Genomic DNA, 24,342 nt, shown 5'->3' on the forward strand with positions numbered 1-24,342 from the left:
TGGTATACACAGCCATATTTATTAGTTCACGTCCAATTACATAAAGAAAAAGCTGAAGACATATACAAGTGCTGCTTTAAAATAAAGACAGACTACTGTTTTCTCCAACAGTTTTATTTCAAAAAGTACACAAGTCTGTCATGGAATTATAGCATTTTAAAATTTTGGATTTTGTTTTTTTTACAAATTCACTCACAATACCTGTATTTTAAAATACCATTCCCCCAAAAGTGTGAATATAAAAACCTCATACTGAAATTCATATCAATGTTCAAAGTCCATGCTTTGTGCATGAGAAATGTAATGTAACATTGTAACATTTTGGATCCCAGGAAGTTGTTATTGCTCCGATTTCAGCTGAGCTATGCCTCAGTGCTAGGGGATTATCCAATAGAGGGCCCCAAAAAGCACCTATCAAGTGTATAAAACAAGGTTTAAGTGACACAAATAGCATAATATCTTTAGACTGAACAAAGACCTAGTGTGATCCAGAATATATACACTGCTCAGAACAAAACTAAAAGCTTGTCATGGAAACCAGTAATATACAATATTCAGCATTACATAAAAACTTGCAATTCAGAAGTCTTACTTGCACTATTAAACAGGAAGCATACATCTAATATGAATGAGACTACCAAGAGCTGAGAAAGACGTATGCATTGTACATTTCTTTCAAAAGCCATGTTTTACCCCTCCAACAAGGCATTTCTGTGCACCACAGTTTTGGAAGAAGTATTTGTTCTTAGGGAAGGAAGTTTCACACAAGTATTTTTAAATACCCACTGCAGAAAGTTGATGAAAACCCTTGTAATGTATGGACAAGTGTTACGTAACCTCTACAGTATTACAAGTCTAACACTTTATTCACACCATGCTAAAATTGAGGGGTTTCTTTCTATATATAGTAGTCCTCAACAGGCAAGTTTACAGTCATGACATTAACTAGAGGTTTCTTGAGCTCACTTGGAGTATTTACACAATGGTACCACCCTCCCTCCCCTTTCCCCCCCTTTTTTTTTAACAAAATGAGATTTTAAAAATGCCACCTCATCAGCTGCCATTACTTCCTAAAACTGTTCTGTCAGCAGAGCTCTCTGTCACATCAGACACCTCACATGTTTAACCAGTTCATCTCCCACACAGCTAGAAATTATTGTTAAAATACAGTAGCTGCTTTTGAGAATCATAATCCAGTGTAAGTGAACAATCTAGCGACAAAAGAAATAATTTATAGTAGCAGTATTATGTTTTCATAGTAGTGTTGCATCCACCCAAAAAGGCATGATGATAGCAACTTGAGGCAGAGTTTACCCCAAGTCAGAGGTTCTATATTTCAGATAAGGACTGTGTCAGATTCCATTTCTTTCATTTTTCCATGCAATTACATAAATAGACAGACACTGTCAAGGCTGCTAAGCCTAACAGCCAGGCTCTGAGGGCACATCAGGCTGTCCTTCTGCCCATTTATTATTTTGCACAAGCTGACAGAGCATCAAGCATGTGTAAACTCTGCTCCGTGTGCTTTACTGAGACAGGTTTCTGAGTTTGAGTGTTCTAGGGCTTACCTGACTGTAAGTTACAGGGTCTCAGGCCAAACCAAAACCAAACCAAAACAAACAAAAAATTAATTAAAAAAAACACATAGGTCCACAGACGGCTTAGAACCAAATGTAGTAGGTTTGCTGCCTGGTTCCTCAGGTTTATAGCTCTCTCTCAGTCTGTGATTCACTTTAGTCTTGCACTCAACTTGTATTTGTAGTAACTATACCCTTTTCATTAAGAAAGGCCTTAGTTTCAAGGTAAACAATCAGTGTATGATTAACATCTTGGAAGTCTCTTCTATCACAATAATTGGATGCAAAAACATGTCTCCTCATCTATAGTTCTTCAGAAGCTATGTTTGGCACATTTACTAAGCCTATTATTTACCACATAAATGAAAGTCAATTATCTCTCTCATTGGTACAACAACTGAAGAGCTTACAGGAACACAAACATTTGAATCATAATTAGCAATTGAAGGACTTAAGTGACATTTTGAAATACAGAACAATACAGAGAGAGACACTGAAGTTCACATCCAAAAATAGGCATGAAGAGGTATAAATAGTACATAAGAATCAAGAAATCAGATCACAGTGTCATGTTTTAAGAACTGTACCATCATCTAAGCACCTGTTCATACAGTATGTTTAGGCACCAGAAATTTAATAAAAACTGAAGTTACAATCAGGCAAATTTTATTGACAAGGCACACATGAAAGATAAAAAATCTGATCTCTAACAGTATCAGTTTACAATCTAAAAAAGTCCCAAATGTGTAAAACTAACTCTATATTACTTAATAGCCATTCAAGTTTCTAAATTCAGTACGAAGGGTATGTTAAAATCATGAAATTGTTTGAGTTGTAAGGAGCTTAAAGATGACCTTGTACCAACCACTGCCATGGGCAGGGAAATTTCTTTACAATAATAGTGCCAGCCAAAAATTGTGCACCTATTTACAGATAGGACAAACATTTAGTAGTAAGCCAAAGAATTAATCACAGATTTATAGGCAGCTACAGATAAGCAGATACTAAACCTAGAAGTCTGGGTTAATGCTTTCTCTCACTGTTGCTACATACAAATAATCCTAACATCTTTCAACAGGCTATTCAGATATTTCCTTCATCAACATCAGTGCATATACTGTAATGAATTTACAGTTTTCCAAAATACCTTGCAGTTCAACATCTCTATCTAGAGTCAGCTAAAAGAACTCTCTCCCATCTGCTCCCCAGCACAAGACAAAGAAGGTAGAAAACAGGAAGAAAGGAAGAATTCACAGATTCAAACTGTACAGAGTTTTAAATGGAGCTTTTGCAGGTATGTAACAACAGTCATTAGAAGCTACCAGAAGTCCTTAAATACATGTGAAAGACAAGGAATTGTTGTGTTTCTCCTGTATTGCTTTAAGTTTGCAAAATTGGGAATAAGCATTTTGAATCTTGCAACATGAGATTTGTATCAACAATTCTGGGTAATTGTTTTCTCTCAGTTACATGAAACGCTTGCCCTCCACAGTCTGAACATTGGTTCAGAATATTTAGGGCTGCTAAAGAGGCAAGAAAAAATGAGCTTTGAACTCCTTGCAAATTCATACAGCCAGACATTAGCATCTTGAACAAGGACTGACTACTGCTTAGGGGCATACAAGAAAAGTTGTTTCCAGAGTGGCTAGAGCAAGAGGACAGACATCAAATACCAGTTACTTAAAACAGGTTTCATCAAATCCCCATAGAGCTTCTAGGAAATTGCTTTGGAAATAAAACTATGAGCACTGCCATAGTACCTAACCAGGCATTGGAAAATGCAAGGTACAACTAATTCAAGACCTGTGTAAAGATACTGTCACAGTAAGAATGAGTTAATGTAACAGTTGGGCTATAGATTTTAGAGCTTAGATACCTCTACCAACAATCTGATAGGACCTCTTGCATCAGATAACATAAGTATTAAGTTATCTGACAGGACCAGAACGAATTATCATAAAAAAAATTGTGTTTCAAAGAACTTGCAAGGTTTTCTGTCACACTTCCACTCATTGCCCTTTTAAATTTAGAACAGATTAATTAAATTAATTTAATCAATCAAATGACTGTCTGCCCCTGACAAATAAGAGCTCCAGTACTCCAAATAAACATCACCAGGTTGAAGAACCACATAAATACTCAATTTGAACAGAATTCAAAGTCATCCTTGGTATTTCAGCCCCCTGCAACTATACCAGACAGTGGCCAAGTTAAAATATTTCTGTTATTCCACAACTGAGAATAAAGTCTCAGGAACTCTGAGAAACTTCATGGTCTACACATGAAATGCTTTTGCTACTTCTCACCTGTGTCTCACTGTTACACATTCAGAACTGTACATTAGCTGACAGTGTCAGAACCTCCTCAGCAACCTACCAGAGGTCCAAATACCTTCAGTGTCCGATATTTATTTATGAACGTCAACATTTTTAGCAAATAGTTCAACTATCATATGCGAATAAATTTAAAATTAAACATGAGAATTGGTGGCTTTTCAAACTCACTTGTATACTTTCTTCAAGGAAAATTTCATGCCAGTGTTTAAATGAGGGATGGAACACAGTATTTTTCTCTAATACTTACAATGAACACTTTAAAAAAACCAGCTTTTAAATTAATAATATTTTATACTATCGACCCATCTTTGCTTTGTGCTGGAATCATCACAGGAACAGCTCCCATTCTACTTAAATTAGGTGCAGCTACCTTTGAAGGTGCAAAGGCTGGGGTTTGAGTAGGAGCACGGTCAAAGTCTTCACTTGGGACTTGGCTATATGGAGTTTTGGTATATCCTTCCATGTTGGAGGGAGACATTGAGCCCAGGGAAGAACGATTGCTGCCGATGTAGCTGCGAGCTGTAGAGCTGCGACTCTTTGGAGGTGGAACATCTTCTCTGAAATGAACAAAACACCAAAAAACAATCAGTTGCAGAACAAGAGTCACCATTACTTTAAAACAAATATTCAGGTTTGGTATTTTCTATTCCAATATAGTCAAAATATCTTTATATCTTCCTTTAAAGTAACAAAAGCTCCCCAAACCCTCAATATTCATTGCCTCTAAAATGTTTGCTGAAATTAGACAAACCACAAAAAGTTCTCCAACAAGCCATTAGTGGTATAATAAGCTTTCCAGATTAAGACAGAAATCTCAACTGTTAAGTAACTTATTTGCAGAAATACACATTTAAAAGTTAATCTTCCAATAATACTGCTCAGAAACTAGAGACACATTGTTACCTGATATCATGATGTACTTCTTTCTCGTATTTCTTCTCTCTGTGCTTCTTACAAAAACAGAAGATGATAGAACACAGTACAGAGAGACCCAGCAGAGTTCCTATAATAGCTCCAGTAATTATACCAGCTGTATTTACGGCTAGAATAGACAAATAACATCACTGTTTGTTAAATGTCAGAGTTATAAGACCATTCTTTAAACATTAAGTCCAGTATGTTTCACATGAGGCAAGTCAACGATACTGAATCACTGAATCAGAGGGGGAGTGCCCAATCACATGCATTTAAAACCGTAAGACTTGAAGCGGCACCCACAAGTTACATAAGAGCATTGGGGTTTTTAACCATTTAGGAGTTTAGAGAAAAAGACTGTTCAGCTTTAATACAAGAACACTGTGTGACTACTGCACAGCAAACACTTACGAGGGGTGACATTCAGCTCAACAGAACATTCATCTGTGCCAACTCTGTTTGTGGCCACACAGCTGTATGTACCAGAATACTCTCGAGAGGCGTTCTTCAGAAGAAGTTCCCCTGTATTTTTATCTACAAACAACAGAAGGGAGAGGTTTACCATTTTCCTAAACATAATTCTATATATAATATCAAAAAATTATTAAACCAGCATATACATGAAATCTTAACTTAAAAAATGCTATATTAAAAAAACAGATTAAAACAGTTCTATCATGCTATTGTTTATAGAAGTCTTACTCCATCAGAAATGTATTCCACAGTATTTGACTTGCTCTATCTGCTGAACAAGTTAGATGGGGTCTAGATTCTGTAGAACACACTCAGTGTCCCCAAAACTACATTCACAAGCCCAAAACTAACATGGCTTTTGTGAGTTACAAGTCACTCTTGCACAATGTCCCACTCATTCTTGTCCAGCACTGATATTGCCAATTTCTCTTGTTGCTACCACTAGACAAATTTGGGATGTGGAGAAAGAAGGGGCATAACAACAGTAGCCTAAAGTCTTGAGTGGTACAGAGAACATTAATGACCAACAGACTCACTGTCAAAACAATGAATAAGAGACATCAAATAGGAGACCAGGAGTCAAGTCCAAAATGAAGAACAGTATTAGGTTCTTCCTTTGTAGATGATTTTCAGGGATCTGTGTTTTAAGATATTACATACTCTAATAGAATGCAGAAGCTTACAAAAAAATGGAGATTTTTTGCTTGTTTTAAATCATATTGAAGCCACATCTGAATTCCCTATGACCACTTAAGCACAAAAGCAAAACCATCAGCAAGCAGGAGAACTACCAACATCGGGGCACAGGTGAGCATGATACTGCAGCTCTTCATGATAAGAATCTCAACTTGAAGCTTGAAACATTTCCAAGCATGAATTAAAAACCTGAATCAACTCCAGCTTGTTTCAAAGTCAGTTTTGTTAGAGGGCAGAAGTGACATTTAATCTTGACAACTCTATAGTAATCCTAACCCAGAGATGCTTACAAGTCAGGATAGGCCAAAAATAATATTGCAATCTTTTTAATTATTTCAGAGTAATAAAAGAAATTTGACAGTACTCAGCACAGAAGTGGCAGGAAGATTCTGTGTGCCAGATATTCTCCTCCAGTCATAAGACAGAAGTGGGGATCCTTCTTGTGACACACATTTCAAGGTAACATCTTTTCCAATCTCCTGTGATCCTTCAATGGAACATTTAGTCCGTGCTGGCTTTACTAATAAACAAAACATCACTGAATTAATAACAGTCACAATCAAAATATTTCCTAGCTGAGTTCTAGCAGCCAGTCCATTTCTATGCACAGAAAGATTTTTCTACAAAATATGAATCAGGTGCAGAACTTCTAGAAATGTTTATAATTCTAAATATCATTCCCTTCATTTCCCAGAACAGAATTATGCCCATCCCTCCCAAGGCCTCAGTAATGACCATAATCACCACAGATTCAGTACAACACTGCCCAACAGAAGCCTTCATTTCAGACATTGAAAATAGGATGGAATAAGCACATAAAAAACATCACTGAAAATTTAAGAAAATAAATTATCTTACCAAGTACAGTCAACTGTATTTTCTTGCTTTGAACTCCAGGAGCCTTCTTCACTTTGCACTGATATGTGCCAGTGTCTGATGCTTTTAAATTCAGGATATCCAGTGAACCATCACCAGATCTGGGATCAAGGTTAGTAAACTGCATTCGCCCAGTCAAACCAGCATAATAATGATTATAAACCCTGTCTACAGCATACATAATTATCTATAAAAAAAAAAAGATATATGATTCAGAAATCCACTTAGTGTGCAAACATTTAAAACAACTTCATCTCTTTGAATTTTCAAGTTTCTTTCTATAGCTTTAACTCCAGAAATAAAACAGAGTGAGTCAAATATCTCCACCTTCAAAATACCACCACACACAGCATTATAGTGAATACTCCAACTAAACACCTGACCAAGTGCCAATATGTCAGCATGGACTTCTGACTGAAAGAAAACTTTTTAGAATTGCTCCAATTTAAATCTGCAAAACCTGCTTACTAGTATGAATCATCTTACTTATAAGGCTTTCGAAGACAGGAAAGCATCAAGAACTAAAAGAGTTAATATATTTAAAATTAAGTCCTCACAAATCTATTTTCAATAAGGAAGATAATGCAGGTACAAAAGCAAAGTTTGCTTTTTGGAACTGAAGTGTATTTAATTTGGAAGTTCTTCATTAGAAAGCAAGTTTATAGTGAAAAATGTCTTAACATTTCATCCTTAATCCAGTATTTCAAAACTTCCACTAGATTTCATGTGACTGGTGCTTCAAAGCAATTTAAGATCACAAGCATCCCAACCTAAAAAGGTGGAACTTTAAAGAGTCAGTAAAAACCTCATACACTGACCTACTAAAACAACTGAATTAACACTGTACAAAGAGAAGTCTCTACTTACTATTTGTTCCCTCTTTTGGTTATCTGCTGGTATCAATACCCACTCAATATCTAGTGGTCCTTCATCTTCCTCCGAGAGTTCAAAAGTACATGGCAACGTAACTTTCTCTCCTTGTGCTTTTTCAAACATTGACTGGTCAACTGAAGTTATAGTCAGGCTTCTCGTCAGACCTATAAAAATATAATTTTATGTTTTGAAAACAAGTCACATTCAGTTTTTCACTGTAAGTGCTCTATGACATACTTTTCCTGTATAGAAATCATGCCATCAGTCACCTCTGAAGAGAGCCTGCGCAGACCCTGTCACCCAACACAGTGCCCAGTCCTGCGATGCTCATTTGGAATTACACCCAACAGGCAGCTACATCTTTCAAGCCACACTTGTTGGTTTTGGGGGGGTTTTTGCACAATTCACGTCCCACACAATCCTAAGCTAAACATTTTCAGCAGCAGGTTTGAGTCACTATATAATCACCTTACCATTACTCCCTCACTGTAAAATGAAAGTATGGAACAGCAATGAAGTCTGCCAGGACAGACAGAATTCTTGAGAAGTCCTGGGTTGGAAGTAACTTACTTTGCCTTTAGTTATAAGGGCTCCTCCATCTACAGGGAGATAGAAGGCAAATTAATCTTTTCCAAAAATCTCAATGAGTTTTTTTTCACTTGTTTGTCTGTTCTGCTGTCTTTCTCCTCTAAAAAGGCTTCATAATCCCTAACTGCATGCCTCTAGGCAAACATGCTTCCAAACAACAAATTTTCCTCAATTCAACCCTGAAAAAGAATTCATATAGTGACACAAAAAGAGCTACTCAAAAGGCCTACAGCAAGATTCCCTGTTTCACCACAAACACAGGCTTCCCTTATATCAAATGTACAGGCTTGCACATCACAGCCAGGATGTGGAAAGCATACCCTTTGCTCATGATGAAAATAGGTTTGGCACTGTTACATCCACTGTTTTGTCCACCTTGCTGGAAACCAAGCTCAGATTTTTGGTCAGTTTATGGTTGCTGGACACACACACACACACAGATGTGACCACAGCCATGAGAGCTGCAAGGCCACCAGGAGAGTGGACAGCAGGAGGAAGATAGATGGCTTTGGTGCCTTTTACAGAGGTAAAGTAACAGCCTCAGATGAAAAAGTCTTTAAAATCATTTCACACAGTGCTTTTATGTTCTAACTTGCACTTCTCCATATAGTAGAGGAGCTCCAGTGAAGTAGAGGAGCTTCCTTCACTAGATCATTGAATATAGTGAGTTGGAAGGGACCCAACAGATATCCTTCTGCTTTTTAAAATTTTGCTCTCTACCAAGCTTTGCATTCTCTTCATGATGACAAAGCAATGGAATCTTTAACAGCTATTTTAAAAAATTCTTCAGAAAGAGAAATAACTTGACAGACTACAGCCTGCAAGAAAAGCCTTCCACAGTAGTTGATTACTAACAAACTAGGTAGGGTTATTATGTTTCCTACCATTCATAGTATTACTTTTCATGACATTACCCTCTGTCTGGTGGAAGAAAAAAGAAACCACCAACCAAAAAAATCCACATCCACTTGAGGTAGCAAAGAGATTTATGTGCAATGTCTCTTACCAACAATGTACACCTTTTCAAGGATAACTCTAATAGATTTGTCCTACCTCTTTTTTGACCACAGTAAACAGATCTGAACAATTAATTCTCTGCTACTAGGCTGAATTAATATTGTTCCCTAAATAACAGTGATCTCCATGAATACCAGTTGACTTGTCACAATCCTATCCCCTCCTAAAGGATCTTTTCAGATTTTCAAACGAGCCATTCTAAACCTCTGAATAAGCAAAGACCACACCAGTACCACCTCTGTTTATGGGTAGATTTAAAGTACATTCATGTTTCCATAACACACAGTAACATTTACATCACTAATGTAAATTCCTGAACTATTTTTCCACACTCTTCTGTTTCCCTTTCCCCCACGGCCTCGTTAGGGAACTTCAATACAATACTCTCAAGTTCCTCTCCAAATTGCATCTTCAACATTACTATATTAAAGAAAAGGGATGTGAACTCAAGTGCAGTTTAAGTGACTGATAATGAAATACATTATGATGTTACTGGCTTCCTTAAAAGCCTCAAATCGGTAACCTGGGAAATTAGAAGCTTTCATTCTGAAGTAAATCACTGAAGCAGAGCTGCTGCTCTGTGGCAGCATCTCCAGTCACAGTCACTTTGCCATCTGAAGTTCCACAACAAAGGATCACAGCACACGCATTTGATTTCCCCTCCCCACAGGACAGCCTGCTGAGAATTTCACAAATGGGACAATAATTCATGTAAGAGCAACATTCTGCCTTTTCACAGCAGATAGTGGGTAATAGAATTCATACTCTGAAGACAGTAGGACACATCCCTACTACTAAAAAGTATCAACCCCTCTGATTTTCAGTTGGTACCTGCTGAAACACAACACGGCCAAAAAAATGAACAGATGAGTATCCATGTGCTGATTTTCTGGACTACTTTTCTAAACAAATGGGACTTCTACGATCAACATTTTATTTCTCTCCCTCTTCAGCTGTTACTTGTTCATCTCTTTGACAATTTCAAAACAAATATAAAAGGAGAAATAACAGTCCAGTACAACCAGAAGTCCCCCAAGTACTCATTTGTACTGACATAGCTAATAAGCATTAAATTCTTCAACTATCTCTTGCCTCTCCGTTGCCACTGTGTGAGTATAATTTCAAAGTGGACATGACACAGTTTCATGGCAAAACACTGAGAAAGTGGCAACTGGGAAGAAAAAATATGCTAAAAGCTGGAAGTACTACACTTCAGAGACACACTCCTAGGAAACTAGACTCCAGCAATCCCACCTATCACTGCCTGGCAGCTTGGTCCAAGTGCTTTAAAAGCCAGGAACAGCAAATGTTTCAGTTTCTACTACAACACTCATTTCTCTGATCCAAACATATAAATCAATATAGTAATCACATGCCAAAAAAAAGCAGAACCCAACAGCCTGAAGAACCTTGCCCAACATAGAAGATTGCCATAAAAATATTTTTAAAGTTTAATTTTTTGATACTTTTGAAGACCAAGTAGTATTTTCATGCACACTGACTGCATGCAAACACGTCAATGAAAGCTAAAGCACACAATCCTCAGCACAACACCCAACAATCATTGCTGCACGAGAAGCTTCCAGCACACTGGAAGAGAGGTACTCAAACATCAGTCTGAGCCTTCTAATTATCAGAGCTTTTCCATAAATCTCAATTCCTTTCTTACTGCACATCTCCCAAAACCACTTTTTCATAATACCATTGTTCCATGGTCTTTTCCTTACAGTAAGGCTGCAAACACAAACCTTTTTTCCAATTTTTTTTTTGGGTCAACATCAGCATGCAGAAGCAGCAAGCACCTCAATTAAGGTACATGTCAGAGCTAGCTGAGCATTAGCATTGGACTAAGCATTAGCAACACAAGGGAGGGGCAGGTAATACTAGTTGGAGATTCCCTTCTGCAGGGAAGACACACCATCTGCGGCCAGGTATGCTGGAAAAGGAGGCTTGGCCAATTTGACATGTCACAGATTGTCAAGGGTCTTATGATCTTTATTATCATCACCAATAGTGCCTTTTTCTTTTCTTTTTTGTTCCTTTCCCACTTAATTATTACCTGCTATTAACAGAGACCTGGATGGGGCAAATCAAGTGTGGCTAGAAAACTCCAGGGGCAAAGAAGGACATGGGATCCCAGGCCATCCTTGCTCTTTTCCTTTGGGGGGGTGAAAGGCTTGTAGAGACACATCCTTCAAGTTAAGAACTCCCCACAGGAATGGCACTGCAAGGAACACTTTAACTTTTATGGCCACAAGTACCCCTGAGAAACAAGGTCTGCTAAGCTAGAAATAGGATCCAGTCAAGGAAGTGGGATATGAACAACCTTGTCAGAGCTGGTGAGGAGTCCTGTAAATGAGAGATCTGCCAGGGAATGGTTTCTGAACTTAGCAGTCAGGGAGGGAATAGAGACTGAGCCATGGAAGTACCTGGGTCAGGCTGGTGGAAGGAAGAGATACCCTGGTGAGGATAAATCATGTTAAAAAGGAAGCCACCTAGAGCACCTGTACACAGAGCTGACACCAGAGTGAGGCGTGTGGGACAGCTTGCATGACTGGCACTTTGTCATCAGTGGACACAAGCTTTTAAACAAAGCCAGGAAGGGAAGAACAGCAGGTGACCTGCCCTCTACCTGCAGGAGTAGCTGGAACACAAAAAGCTGCTCTACAGGACAGACAACAGGCTGGCTAAGAGCTTGTGGGTCAGGGTTAGAGGGAACATCACAGTCAAAGTTTGTTACAAATCACATAGTCAGGATAAGAACCTGATGAAAACTATTTCAGCAGTTCCAGACAGTTTCTAAAAATGACAGAGATGGGTTACTACTTCACCTCTGTGACATCTACTAGAACGGCAACACAGCAGGAGACAAAATCTAAGAGGTTTCTGAAATATTTCAGGGGGAAACAGCACTAAATGAGTCAATCCCCATTTGATATTTCCTTGAGATTGCTTTCAAGGAAAAGACCCCAAGAACTTGTCAGGGATGGGATCAACAGCAGCCTTGGCCACGACCATTTGGCCATGAAAGAGTGACATTTAAAATCCTGAGAGGAGGAAGGCAAATCCAGCACAGACCCTGCACTTCCTATGAGCGGACTTACCCAGTAGCTGGAGTTCTGTGGAATCCAGTTCTAAAAAGCAAAAGAGCTCAAGAAAACTGAGGAGTATTTAAGAACAATTACTAACCACACACAAGGAGTACATCCCAAACCCCAGCAAAATAAACAGATTAATCAGCAGCTTGTCCTAAGGAGGAAGAAGCAAGAACAGCCTATCAAGGGAAGAATACACAAATATTGCCCAGGCACGCAGCACGCCTGCAGGGAAGTCAAAACACAACTAAAGCTGAAAGCAGCATGGGACTCCAGTGCCACATGAAAACCTTCTACTATTACATGAGCAGTAAAGAACCAGAGAGAAAAATTGGACAGGTGATAGCTGATACAGAGAAGACCAAAGTACTCAGAGTTGCTGCTGTTTGGAGCAGAAGGTTGGACGTGACCGAGTTCATGTCCTACACAAACAATTCTGCAACCGCATTAAAGATCTACGTGAAGCAAGCACTGTGACAGGATGACATTTTCTCCATTTTCCCCAAGATTTACCCCATCAGTTTCCACTCAAATCAGGGAGATTACTCAGTCTCTATTACTTATATGCTCCTCAAAACATAAGAGGATCCACTGTGGTATCCAACTGCTAGTACATGACAGGCAGACATTTCATCACAAGCTGAAGGAAGGTCTGTATTTGTTTTGGTTAGCATGGTTTAATGGATAAAATTTCAGACCCTTTTCAGACAACTTTTCTGGTTTAGACACAGATAAGTGACTCAAGTCATTCATCCTACTCACTCAAATATGTTTAGCATTAAAATATCTAATGTCTAACTGCAGCAAATAAATAATTGCAAAGTGTAGACTCAGAAGAACACAACAAGCTCTCAAGAAAACCCCTGAAAGTCAAATTTGAAGTGCACCTGATCCAAATGACTGTATATTGTTTTCAAAGTATTTTGCAAGGAGAACATGTGCCATATTCAGCTGTAGCAAACAAATGAATATTTGTGACTGGCTGAGAAAAGCACCCTTCCCTTGATGAAGAATAGTAAGTATTATCCCTAACAAAAGTTTGCATTAGAAGAAGTAAGAGGCCAATACACTATTTGGATTCTGAACATTCAGATTTAAGTTTCTTAAGGTGGAATGAAATACTCTTTTTCTGGGAACTGACCCTAAAGAGCATTGCAAACTATATCTGTATGACTGAAGAAGCTTTTCATTTGATTTCTGAAGGGGTGCAAACCCATAGCAAGTCTTTAGAAAAACTCCTTCCTTCTGAATATCTGAGCTTACTTTTAAGTATCACTCAAGTAGAACACAGTTTAGCAAACTACATTATTATTAAGAATAATCTAGGGAAAATTGAATATTTTATAGAATCTGATAGAAGTTGCTTTCTAGTATAAAAGAATCTTCAAAACAGAAAGCAGACAAAAAATTAAAATGGAGCAAAGCTTTCTTCATTCCAGCACAGACATAAGCAGAGCTGTGATGATATATACTAATAAATAACAGAAAGGAAATTACTCAATGAACTACTTATGCATTTAGTGTTTTCTTATTTAATCGGGGCACATTGAAATTCTGCATTGCTGGCTTACACAAATGTAAGTGTGCATCTAAATTTGGCATGAATGTTTGTGGCATCAGATAGGGCAGTGCCACAGAAGGGTTATGTAACCTGGCAGAGACACTCCCTCCCTACATGGGGAACAGGACAGCCTCTACACAGAGTAAGAGTTGAGCTCAGAGATGCTGTTCTACTCAGCATCTGCGTCCTGCGATCCAGGATGTGATCCACCTGCAACTGCATCTTCAGAGTGCTTTACTACCAAGCTTTCCAAAACCAGCCTCGTTTGCCAATACCTGACTGCAAAAAAGCAGAGGCTCTAAATATAAAAATGCTTTTTCCCACAGAATGTGGCCTTGAGTAGCAAGCAAAGATCACAACGAGAAATGCACATTAGTGCTTTGAAAGCCATAAGCTATAAAATTCACTTGAGAGACTTCAGCTTAGACTTTTATTTGAAATGCAGATTAGAGATGTACCTGTGATCAAATCTTTTCACCAGGCAGATTTCAGTCTTAAAAACTACCTCCCCAACAACCCCACTTGAATATGCCTCTTCTCCACAGTTCATCTCCTACTCTTCTCAGCTAGCTGTAATGACTTCACAGAACAAAGCTGCCCAACTCTCCCCTTTCCCACCTTCACTCAAGACAGCTCTACAACATCTCATCTCAAACCTGCACTTCTGAACTCAGTCCCTGTAGGAGTGAGTGAGTCAAGTTTACACCCTTAGCAAGCAGGGAGTGTGCAGGGAGGAAGGTACACACGGAGGAGTGCCTGGCTGAGGAGACTCCCTGGTGTTTAGTGGCACAATCTAACACAAACAAAGTCTCCAAGGCTGATATCCCCACAAGCAGCCACCATCCCACACTCATCTGCTTCCTCACAATGCCAAACATCAGCATTCTCAGCAGCCAAAGGGAATGCCTGCAAGGCAGGTTCCTGCTGATCAAGTAACTGGATTAAAAGCTGCCTTCACAAAGGAATAGAGGGGAACAAATATTTGGCATTACTTATTTTAGTGGTTTTTGCAGCACCCAGGAGTTAAGTCACATCAGCACAGCTGAGATGGCCAAAAAGCTGCAGTTATGCTGTTTTGCCACAAGTGAGAAACAAAACCACATCCCAAATCTATCAGTGAGATCCCTCCCCAAAAGGTAAAAAAACCCCAAAAAGTTTTAAAAGAAAGGTCCAGCTTCAGATTTGGATTCTCAGTTTCTACGTCTTACCTCCAAAAAGACCCAACACAGTTACAGCTTTCAGAAGCTTGGGCCCAAGACACTATGGAGCTTTGGTGAATCTAACTCGTCACATGTCATAAACTCTGCAACACAGAGACAGTCCCTAAACAGTATCCTTTAGCTTAGTAAATATTAGAAGAACAATGTCAATAAAAAGGTAGTTTAATAGAAGGATAAAAAAAAATTAACAGTCTTCTCTTCAGAAAGCAAATACAAAATAGACTTGGGGATTTTTGAGATGAGAATGTAACTCAAAATGTTATGTGCCAGATTCCAACACACATATTAGTTCAATACACATCCTATTAATTTAGCCAGGTATCTAGGAATCAAAGAATATTCAGGCTTCACAGTAACCTCAATGGAGGCAAAACAAGCAAGAGATGAAGGACAGGAACAAGCAAGCAATTGGTCAGGAAGCAAAAAAAGCTAGGTAATAATGCAGCAATAAATAAAACAAGAGAAGAAAGTCCCGCAGCATTACTGTATCTGAATCCATGTGTGCAAAGAGGTTTGGTTCTAGTACATTCCCATTTTAGAACTCCCCAAAGAATTCAGTTTTTAGGATAATCCCATGCTGATAAAGGCAAATCACAAAGCCCTTCCTGACAAAGAAAGTACTGTCCTGCTAATAATATCAAGTGTTAAACAGTTACTATTTAACAAGCTCCACAGACCACATTTTTTCCATGCTTCACACCCTAAGTGTTATCATACAATGCAGTGATACAAATTTCAGAGATAAGCACAGTTCACTGTAGTGGTAAAAACACCCAAAAACACATTTTAGCAAAAGGAACAAAAGGAACAAGCCTACTTAAACCTAACATTTCCAAGGCTAGTGACACTACTGTACCAAGTATTCTTCTACTTAAACCTCAAAAAGACCCAATGCAAAATGGTGAGAGAGAAGATAAAGACTTACCTTTCTACACTAGCCTAGGTCCACAAGGCAGAGCACTGGTTAATCCTCAAAGGCAGTAAAATTAAGACAAAAGATGCTCACATCTGCATTTCAGACTTCCCAGGTCAGTGCTCTCTAAACTGGAGTCACAGATCTTAGTGAAACTCTCCTACTGTGCAGAAAAGACACAGTTTATGGAGCCAGAGAAAGTAAAGGCAGCCCAGGACTAAAAGCACTCACCTAGGAGAGACTTGGCTCCACACAGCTTCCTCCTTCCTACTTTAGTCCCAAACTAAATATAAAAACAGTTCAGGAAACTACATCCACACAGCAATTTTTGTAGAAAAGAGTTATAGAGTTTTACACACCTAATGTTAGTAGGGGCAAGATTTTAAAACCCTCTCTTGCACATTTCATCTCAGCTACCTCACCAATAGCTCAAAGAGGCTGAGTGACCAAACTCCCAATTTTCAGAACACTTTTTCCACCGATGGTAAAGATACAAGATGGCAGATAAAAGACTTATTTGCATGAAGTAAGTTTTTCCCATAAGCTACAACAAGAAGGCTGATGAAACAGCAGGGCACTGAAAAAAAGCCCAAGCAAAAAAAAACAACAAACAAAAAATAAAACACAACAATAACAAAAACCCAAACAAGAAACAACACCACAAAATGAAACACACCCCAAAAAAATACCCCTACATATAAGAATAAGCCTGGGAAACTATCTACTATCCTGGATAGTCAACTCTGCTGCTGGGTCTCAAAACAGTGGGCTTGTATTTCCAAATTTTACTTCCTCTGAGCAGGGTGGGGGAGAAGCACCCCTCTTCTGAGGCTCATTTACTTGAATCCACTTGAATCCACAAATCCACAAATCTTTGATGCTGTCAAATCACACCAGTTAAAAAAAGGAAAAAGAAAAAAAAAAACTAGACAGGAAACTGACTATGCATATTTCTTCAAAGACATTAAAAAAAAAATCTCTATAATTCTGGATGTCTTCAGACAGCATTAAATTAATAAATAGCTCCAATTCATGTAGTGTAGCATACCACTGCCCCAGTTTAAAAGGTACTGAACACTTAAGCTACAAGTTACACATTCTCCCAATCTAATAAGAAATTCTTAACTTAAAGGCTCATATAAACAAAACTACCAACAATCCCAACTCTGCAAACGCACAGCATGAGCTTGATTTCACTTCCCACCACAGTTCACTGGGGTCAGCTGAAACAGCTATGCAACAATTAAAACTTAAAAACCACAGGCTAAAACCTGAATTATCTTTTTTTTTTCTCTTCTCACAACTTCGTTTTTTCCTCAACACACCCTTTGCCTTCAGATCCCCTCCAACATCCCCTTCTTTTGCAGCTGTCCTTGTGCTCCTTACTTGTTCAGCACATTCTTGAAGCTTTTGGGTTGCTAAACCCAAAGGCACCAGCTCGTCTCCTAGCAACTGCTGGCTGATGACCTTCCTGAGAGGGACGTGCTTATCAAGTGGAGAGAGGGGGCATTCAGATCTCCTTACTGAAGGGAAGGATAAGCTTTCGGGAGGCAACCGAAAGGGGGAGGGGATAGTGTAACACAAACTGGGACTAAGATTCGTCTTGAGCAGAGGAGTAGTGTTTAGCCCAGTATCTCCAGAAGACCACAATGAGTTCCAAGTTTTCTGTGGTATCAGCTGGATGGACTTTGGCAGCAGCTGCACGAGGCTGCTCTGACACAAGGGAGGGGAGAAGGAATCCAGTGCCGTGGCTGGAAGGGACAACAAGCACAGCAGACATGAAGCCACGCATCAGATGTAACCACATCACATCTGTAATGGGGAGAGGTGTAATGTGACACTGTACTTTCAGAGTCACTTTCACTGTACTTTCAGACTGCACTTCAGAGGCTTTAAGGAACCATCTAGAAACAGTACTGAGAAGTGTAAAATGAAATGAAGGCAAACCTTACTGAGACTTTCTTCAGTGAACACAAAAAATAAAAAGATCAGAGCCGAAATCCTGACACGACTCACACAAAATCCTGCCCCCTCTCTCCCAAGTCTAGGCCAGCTGCACAGGTTGTTTTGCCTTTAGCTCTGCAAGACACTTTCCCATTACAGAGGGATATTGGAGGCTTACACAGTCACTAAGCAATCAAGGCACATGATTCGATCTTTTTCCTGCCAATTTGATGGCATTTAAAAGGGAGCTGAATGAAGCAGCTCGCTGGCAGTGTGAGTGCATTGGGCACATCTGTCAGTCGATGCATCAGGGAGTTCACAACAATCCAACACTTAACTAGCAGCCATATTATTTTCACTTGAGTAAAGAGGCTTTGGCTCTTCCGAGCTACTGAACACACAATGGTTTTTTCCCAGTACATGCAAGTTTTGCTTTAAGATTGACAACTACTTGATTCAGTAGCACAGAGTTGATTTTTGGGCTCTTTTCTTGTTACTGTTTCAGTTTTTTTAAATATAAAGGTGAAGCATCATAAAGTCAGAAAAACATTTGTCTGCCCACTCTTGTTTCCCTCCCTGCCCCACTCCCACCATCTAACAGACTGAAAGGAAAAAGCTCAAAGAATTAGCCACAAAGTTAACTAATCATTTAAAAATTTAGGGAGACTAAAATATATATTTTTTTACATGCCTTAAAACTGAGATTAAATATTCTCTGTAGCTTATACTGTTAATACATCTAAAACGAAGAACTGAAGATGCAGGATAAGTGAATACAGGAAACTTCCTTATGCAAACTAATTCTGTACAAGTTCAAACAGTTGGGAATGTATCAAATCCTCATCTTTCCCTCCAACACACCAAATAGTTCTTGTTGACTAATCATTTTTCAGCGTACTAAGCATATAGGCTTTAGCTGTAGGACATGAAAAACAAATCTGTTAAACAAATGTAGCAGCAAGTGCAACTGCACAACTTGCAAGCATCAAGTACCTCAAATGCATCCTGACAGCAGCTAAAGGACATCAGAGCACCAGCGAATGGCTCCAGTGTAAAACAAATAAAGCTCCAAATCTTGCCTCTTTATCAGGTTTTGTACAGATGACCCAGTAAGTAGGTGACATTTAAGGAAATTAATAAATAAACAATAGCAATAATATATTCCACCCATGTGCATTTGAGGTTCCAGCTGACACCCCCTTGCTATAATTCAGACTTGATCTTGCTGAGTTGGATCAGGAAAATGAACAGGCAGAAAACTGACCTCACAAAAATTTATTCTTTTTATAACTTTAAACTCCCTGAACTAGCTCACTATGGAGCCAGATGAATGCCAGGTACAACTTTAAATGGGGTGCAAAAATAGTCTTCGAGGTTACATCTGGACATTTGACTGATTGCCTGATTAAGCCATGTAGTCTTACTCCTAGACTAAGCTCTTTCCAGGCCAAGGTTTTACAGGTTTTCCCTACTTTAGGAAAATACTCATCAAACAGAAGTAGTTTTCCTCCTAATGCTCTTCTGCCATCCTTCCTGTCACTCATTCCTGCCCTGTACCAGGGCAAATTGGTGGCAAAACACTTTTTTCTTTCAAATCATGCGATTTAACCAGTTAAAAATTAAAGTTTTCAGCAAATGAGACCCATTTACAACTGCAGTAAAGGAAAGCACCAGCTAGGATGCAGGGGCTGCTTATACTGCAGCTGCTACTGAAACAGGTTTACACAGAACTGTGACTTCCTGCCACTTACTCCGTGGCAACTGGCCAAAGAGACTTCTCTCTGAGCCATCTCCTGAAAGGTGCAAAGGAGCAAAAGAGGATTTCCCTAAAAAGGGAGGGGGGAAAAGAAAGAAACAGAAAAAAAGAAAGTGGAACTAAATTGCTGTAGTAGAGGGGGTGGGGACGCATACATTCTTCCAGTGAGCGCACAGTTGTTAAAATTTCTCCATATTTATTATGTTTCACACAGTATCTAAAAGTTTCAAGAAATCTATCAGATTTTGCAACAAGACCAAAAAGGATCCCTGTCATTAAAAGCTTACAAAACATGCAAACAACAATTGATTAAATTATTGTGGAAGCATGTTGAAACAATACTGGCCCCAAAACCAAGCTTCCTAGTCTGTATAATTTCTGCAGGCACTGTGGCAAAGGAGTTTTAATATGCTCCAACACTGAGGCAGATTTAAAGACATTCAAGATTACTTTCCTGAAGTGTGAACGGAACGATAGCAAAGCATACATGTGCTCATATAAAAACATGAGCACAAATATTTTTTGTAAAGCAGCAACAGAAGTTAAACCAGACACTCAGGAGGGGTAGTTTCACCTGTCTGTAAGTGGGCTTGGCTGTGCAAGAGGCAAGAACTGGAAGGGAAGACAGAGAAGCAGCTGAAGCTTGATGCAACACAGGGGGGCAGTCAGAGGAGACCAAAGTGATGAGTTATAATAATCTCTGCAGCAGCATTCTCAACACATAAAATATCTTCTGGGAAACACAGATTAGCCAAAGCAAAATCACTAATTCACATGTCATGGTTGATGCCACAGCATTTGACTAACAGTTGATTAAGTAGTCTCTGGTTAAAGACTTTCATACTTCTTAAAACTCCAAGATCCAGGAAACAGGTCGAAATTTCGGGTAGCTTCTCACATCAATGAACACTTCAGAAGAACCTGAACCCTGCACCTTGTTCAATTACTGCCCAACAGATGAGTGTCCCACGTTTAGCAATTAAAAGACTGGGAGTCATCATTAAACTCCTGTGGTAGTCACACTTCTAATTTAAGGTTCTGCAAGATCCTATTGCATGCATAAAAACATGAACAGGCTTAAGTTCCTTATTATACTTATTTGGCAAAGTGTGTTAACCACCTAATGCTGACTTACCATGCCTGCATTAGCTTCTACTCCTGCATGCACGATATTGGAATTACTTTTGCAAGTTTAACAACAGGACAATAACTACAGATTTTCCTAAGGTTTACCAGAACTTTTACCTTATTTAAAAGCTTATAATTCTATTAATAAAGCATCACACATTACAGAATTTCAACAGAGTACAAAATTACCTTACCACTGCAAACAAAAAAACAAAATGCACATAAAACCCACTACAAGAGTAGCAAGAAAAGATATCACTACAGACTAAAGAAGTTCCTACCCAATTATTTACCTTAACACTCTACTTAAACTCATCCTCAGTTGGGGCATCTATATGCACAGCCATTACTGTTTTGTAAAACCTTCCTCCAAAGGTTAAATGGGTCAGTATGCATACAGTATTTTTTTTTTTGCATGTCTTTGTATAGGTATAATGTGACTATGTTAACACCTTCAGTTATTGAAAATTTGTGTTCTGACGTTACACATTTTCAGAAGCTTAAAAGCCGTAAATTATTTATTTGTTAAATTGGGATCACAAGTTCAGCACCTGTATTTATTCTCAGTCATTGAAAACATGAATTTATTCTCAGTCATTACACAAGCATGAATTTGCACCAAATGGAATGAGATTACTTTCCCAACACTGTGTACCCAGGGAGACAGTGCCACACCACAAGATGTCAGGATCACCGAGCACAGCTGGGTGAGGAAGGAAGTGGGGATGTTCAGAGTGACAATGTTTCTCTTGCCAAGCCACCCTTAGGTGTGACAGAGCCCAGCCTTCCTGGGGACAGCTGAGCATCTCCCTGCCCGTGGGAGGGGGTGAATTCATTCCTTCTTCTGCTTTGCTTGCGTGCATGGATTTTGCTTTCCCTATTAAACTGTCTTCATCTCCACCCACAAGTTTTCTCATTTTTACCCTCCCAATTCAATTCTCTCCCTCATCTCAACACAAGGAGAACAAGTGACCATGTAGGTGGTCCTTAGTTTCTTACTAGGGTTAAACCCCAACCAGCACAAATTCAAGTAACTTCAGCACCTAGGCAATGCTTCACTGACAACAGCTCTCACTCAACTGCACAAAAAATAGCTTCCTCTAAGTTTGGTCCATATGGAGAACAGCAACTTACTGACATCTGCTCCTTAGTGAAGGAAGCAATGTCTATCTGCAGCACAGACCCAGAAACTGTAACTCAGACTGATGGGGAAAAACACAGGCTAGCTCAGAGGACACATCAATTCCTACCATACACAGATTATTCAACCATTTCCTTCAGAGGACTGTGAAATATGTTTTAGAGTACAGTCACTCAAATAACTGCATGAAAGAGGTAAGTGCTTTTTATTAGGAATATTTCTTTATTTACAAAGTCAATTTCACACTGAGATCTGAAGACACCTGTATTCTTCAACAGAACTAAAGAGTAAAATTCTGTTATAGATTGACATTTCCTCATACATTAATTATTCCTAATTTTTATAATCATAGCCTTTGATAACCTAGCAGCACATACAATTCTACTCACAATAAGTTCTTTTCAGTTTTTGTTACATGAAGCTTTTCAATATAAATCTTGATGACTAACCTTGCCAACTAGTAACTCACAGCTCTTACACAGCACCTACCTTGTTTCTAACTCTGCTTCAGGAAACACATTTAATGCAGAACTACCTCGCTCCTTTCATTCAGGAGATCAGAGTTCACCATTCCATTACAGACACACAGTTTTGATTCCATGAGTAATTTCCCAAAACAGCAGTGACATCAACACAGGCATTAACATTTCAATAGGAAATAAAACCTGACCTCCTGACACAACTGATATACATTTTACTGTGAAGCTGAGCCTCCATGGGTGTTTTGTCACCTTTTATAATTTCACTTAAGTTTGGGTCAACTTTAGTGAAAACTTGCTTTTATTTTAGAGATATGTTTAGGAAACACCGATATGGCAGCCAAGTTCATTACAGGAACCCAATAACATCTAGGATTTGAGATGAAAAACATCTGCCTGCTTTTTAGCAGCCTAGGCACGTTTGATTTGGTATGTGTGGGTTCTGGGTATGGTTGATTGCTTTTTTTGTTTGAGACTATCTACTCCTTTGTTTTCTTTCATCACGAAAAACAAACGCGTTCAGGTCCATCCAATTCAACTCCTTTCCTCCCACCCCCAAATCCTCTCCCGTTTCCCCCGCAGGGCTCCATCGTGTCCATCGGGTTTGGACAACCGCGTTCCCGAGGGCTCTCCGGGAGCCACCCGGCCCCTTCCACCCCCTCAACAGCAGAGCCAGCCTGGATGCTGGAGGTGCTACACACGCTGGGCTGCGGTTTGAATGCAACACAGGGGGGAATTGCTTTTTTTTTTTTTTTTTTTTTTTTTCCCTTCTTGCTCTTTCCACGTCGGTTTTCCGCGGCTCCGCCGCTCGGGCCAGGAGACACCGGGCGGGCACGGCGGCCGCACCGGAGGCTGCTCGGGAGGGCGGCGGGGGAAGGGGAGGGGGAGGCGGCAGATAAAGCTCGGCAGCCGCGCTGAGGGCGAACAAAGCCCAGGTCGGCTCCGCGGCGCGGCCCCACCGCCAGCGCCCGCCCGGGCACCGCACCCTGGGCTGAGGGCGGGCAGGGCAGAGAGGCTGGCGGGGACGGGGAATACACGAGCGATGGAGACCCGCAGCCGGCCGAGACCCGCACACACCGTCTCACATACACACACACAGGGCAGAGACCTCCTCACGCCCACACACACGACAGGGACCCCACACACGCAGGGGCGGAGGTGCAGTGCGGCGCACCGCAGCCTCCGGGGCGGACACCGTGCGGGCAGCAGCCCCCTCAGCCCCGCCGCGCTTCCTCCCAGCCCCACAGAGCCGCCGCCTCCCGCCCTCCCCTCTTCTCCCTCCTTTTCCCTTCTCTTTCCCTCCCGTCGGACCCGTCCCGTCCCTTCCACCTGCGCCCACCTGCGGAGCAGAGCAGCACGAGGGACACGCCGAGCAGCGGCAGCGGCGGCTCCATGGCGCGGCGGGCACCCGGCGGCGGCTCCGTGCCCGGGCTGCGCCCCGCGCACCGCCCAGCAGGTGAATCAGCCCGGCCCGGCCCCGTCACTTCCGGCCGCTCCCCGCCCCGCCGCAGCTCCGCAGCGCCCGCCCCGCCCGCGGCACCTGCGCCCGCCAACGCCGGCCCGGGGCCGCCCGCAGCGCCGGCCCGCTGCGCCTCCGGGGCCCGCCGGGGCTGCCCCCGCTGCCCGCCCGGCCGGCAGCGCGGACGGCGCGAAACACGCGGTGCGAGCGGCGGGAGGCTGCCCGCGGTAGCCGGAGGGGTGCCCGCGGTAGCCGGAGGGGTGCCCGCGGTAGCCGGAGGGGTGCCCGCCGTGC

The 24,342-nt window shown here is 40.6% G+C and overlaps 1 protein-coding gene across 1 annotated transcript; it reads right to left on the minus strand.

Annotated features, from left to right (window-relative positions):
* Positions 1-24,048, minus strand: CXADR (CXADR Ig-like cell adhesion molecule). Its single transcript, XM_036384709.1, has 7 exons — positions 23,929-24,048; positions 7,742-7,911; positions 6,857-7,061; positions 6,363-6,518; positions 5,240-5,362; positions 4,817-4,955; positions 1-4,470 (listed from the first exon to the last, which is right to left on the minus strand). Exons 1-7 carry the CDS (start codon positions 23,981-23,983, stop codon positions 4,203-4,205), a joined length of 1,116 nt encoding a protein of 371 aa, XP_036240602.1. The 5' UTR covers positions 23,984-24,048; the 3' UTR covers positions 1-4,202.
* Positions 24,049-24,342: the final 294 nt, after the last annotated feature.

Source organism: Molothrus ater, chromosome 2 (genome assembly GCF_012460135.2).
Source record: "Molothrus ater isolate BHLD 08-10-18 breed brown headed cowbird chromosome 2, BPBGC_Mater_1.1, whole genome shotgun sequence".
In the NCBI taxonomy this organism is placed as follows: Eukaryota; Metazoa; Chordata; class Aves; order Passeriformes; family Icteridae; genus Molothrus; species Molothrus ater.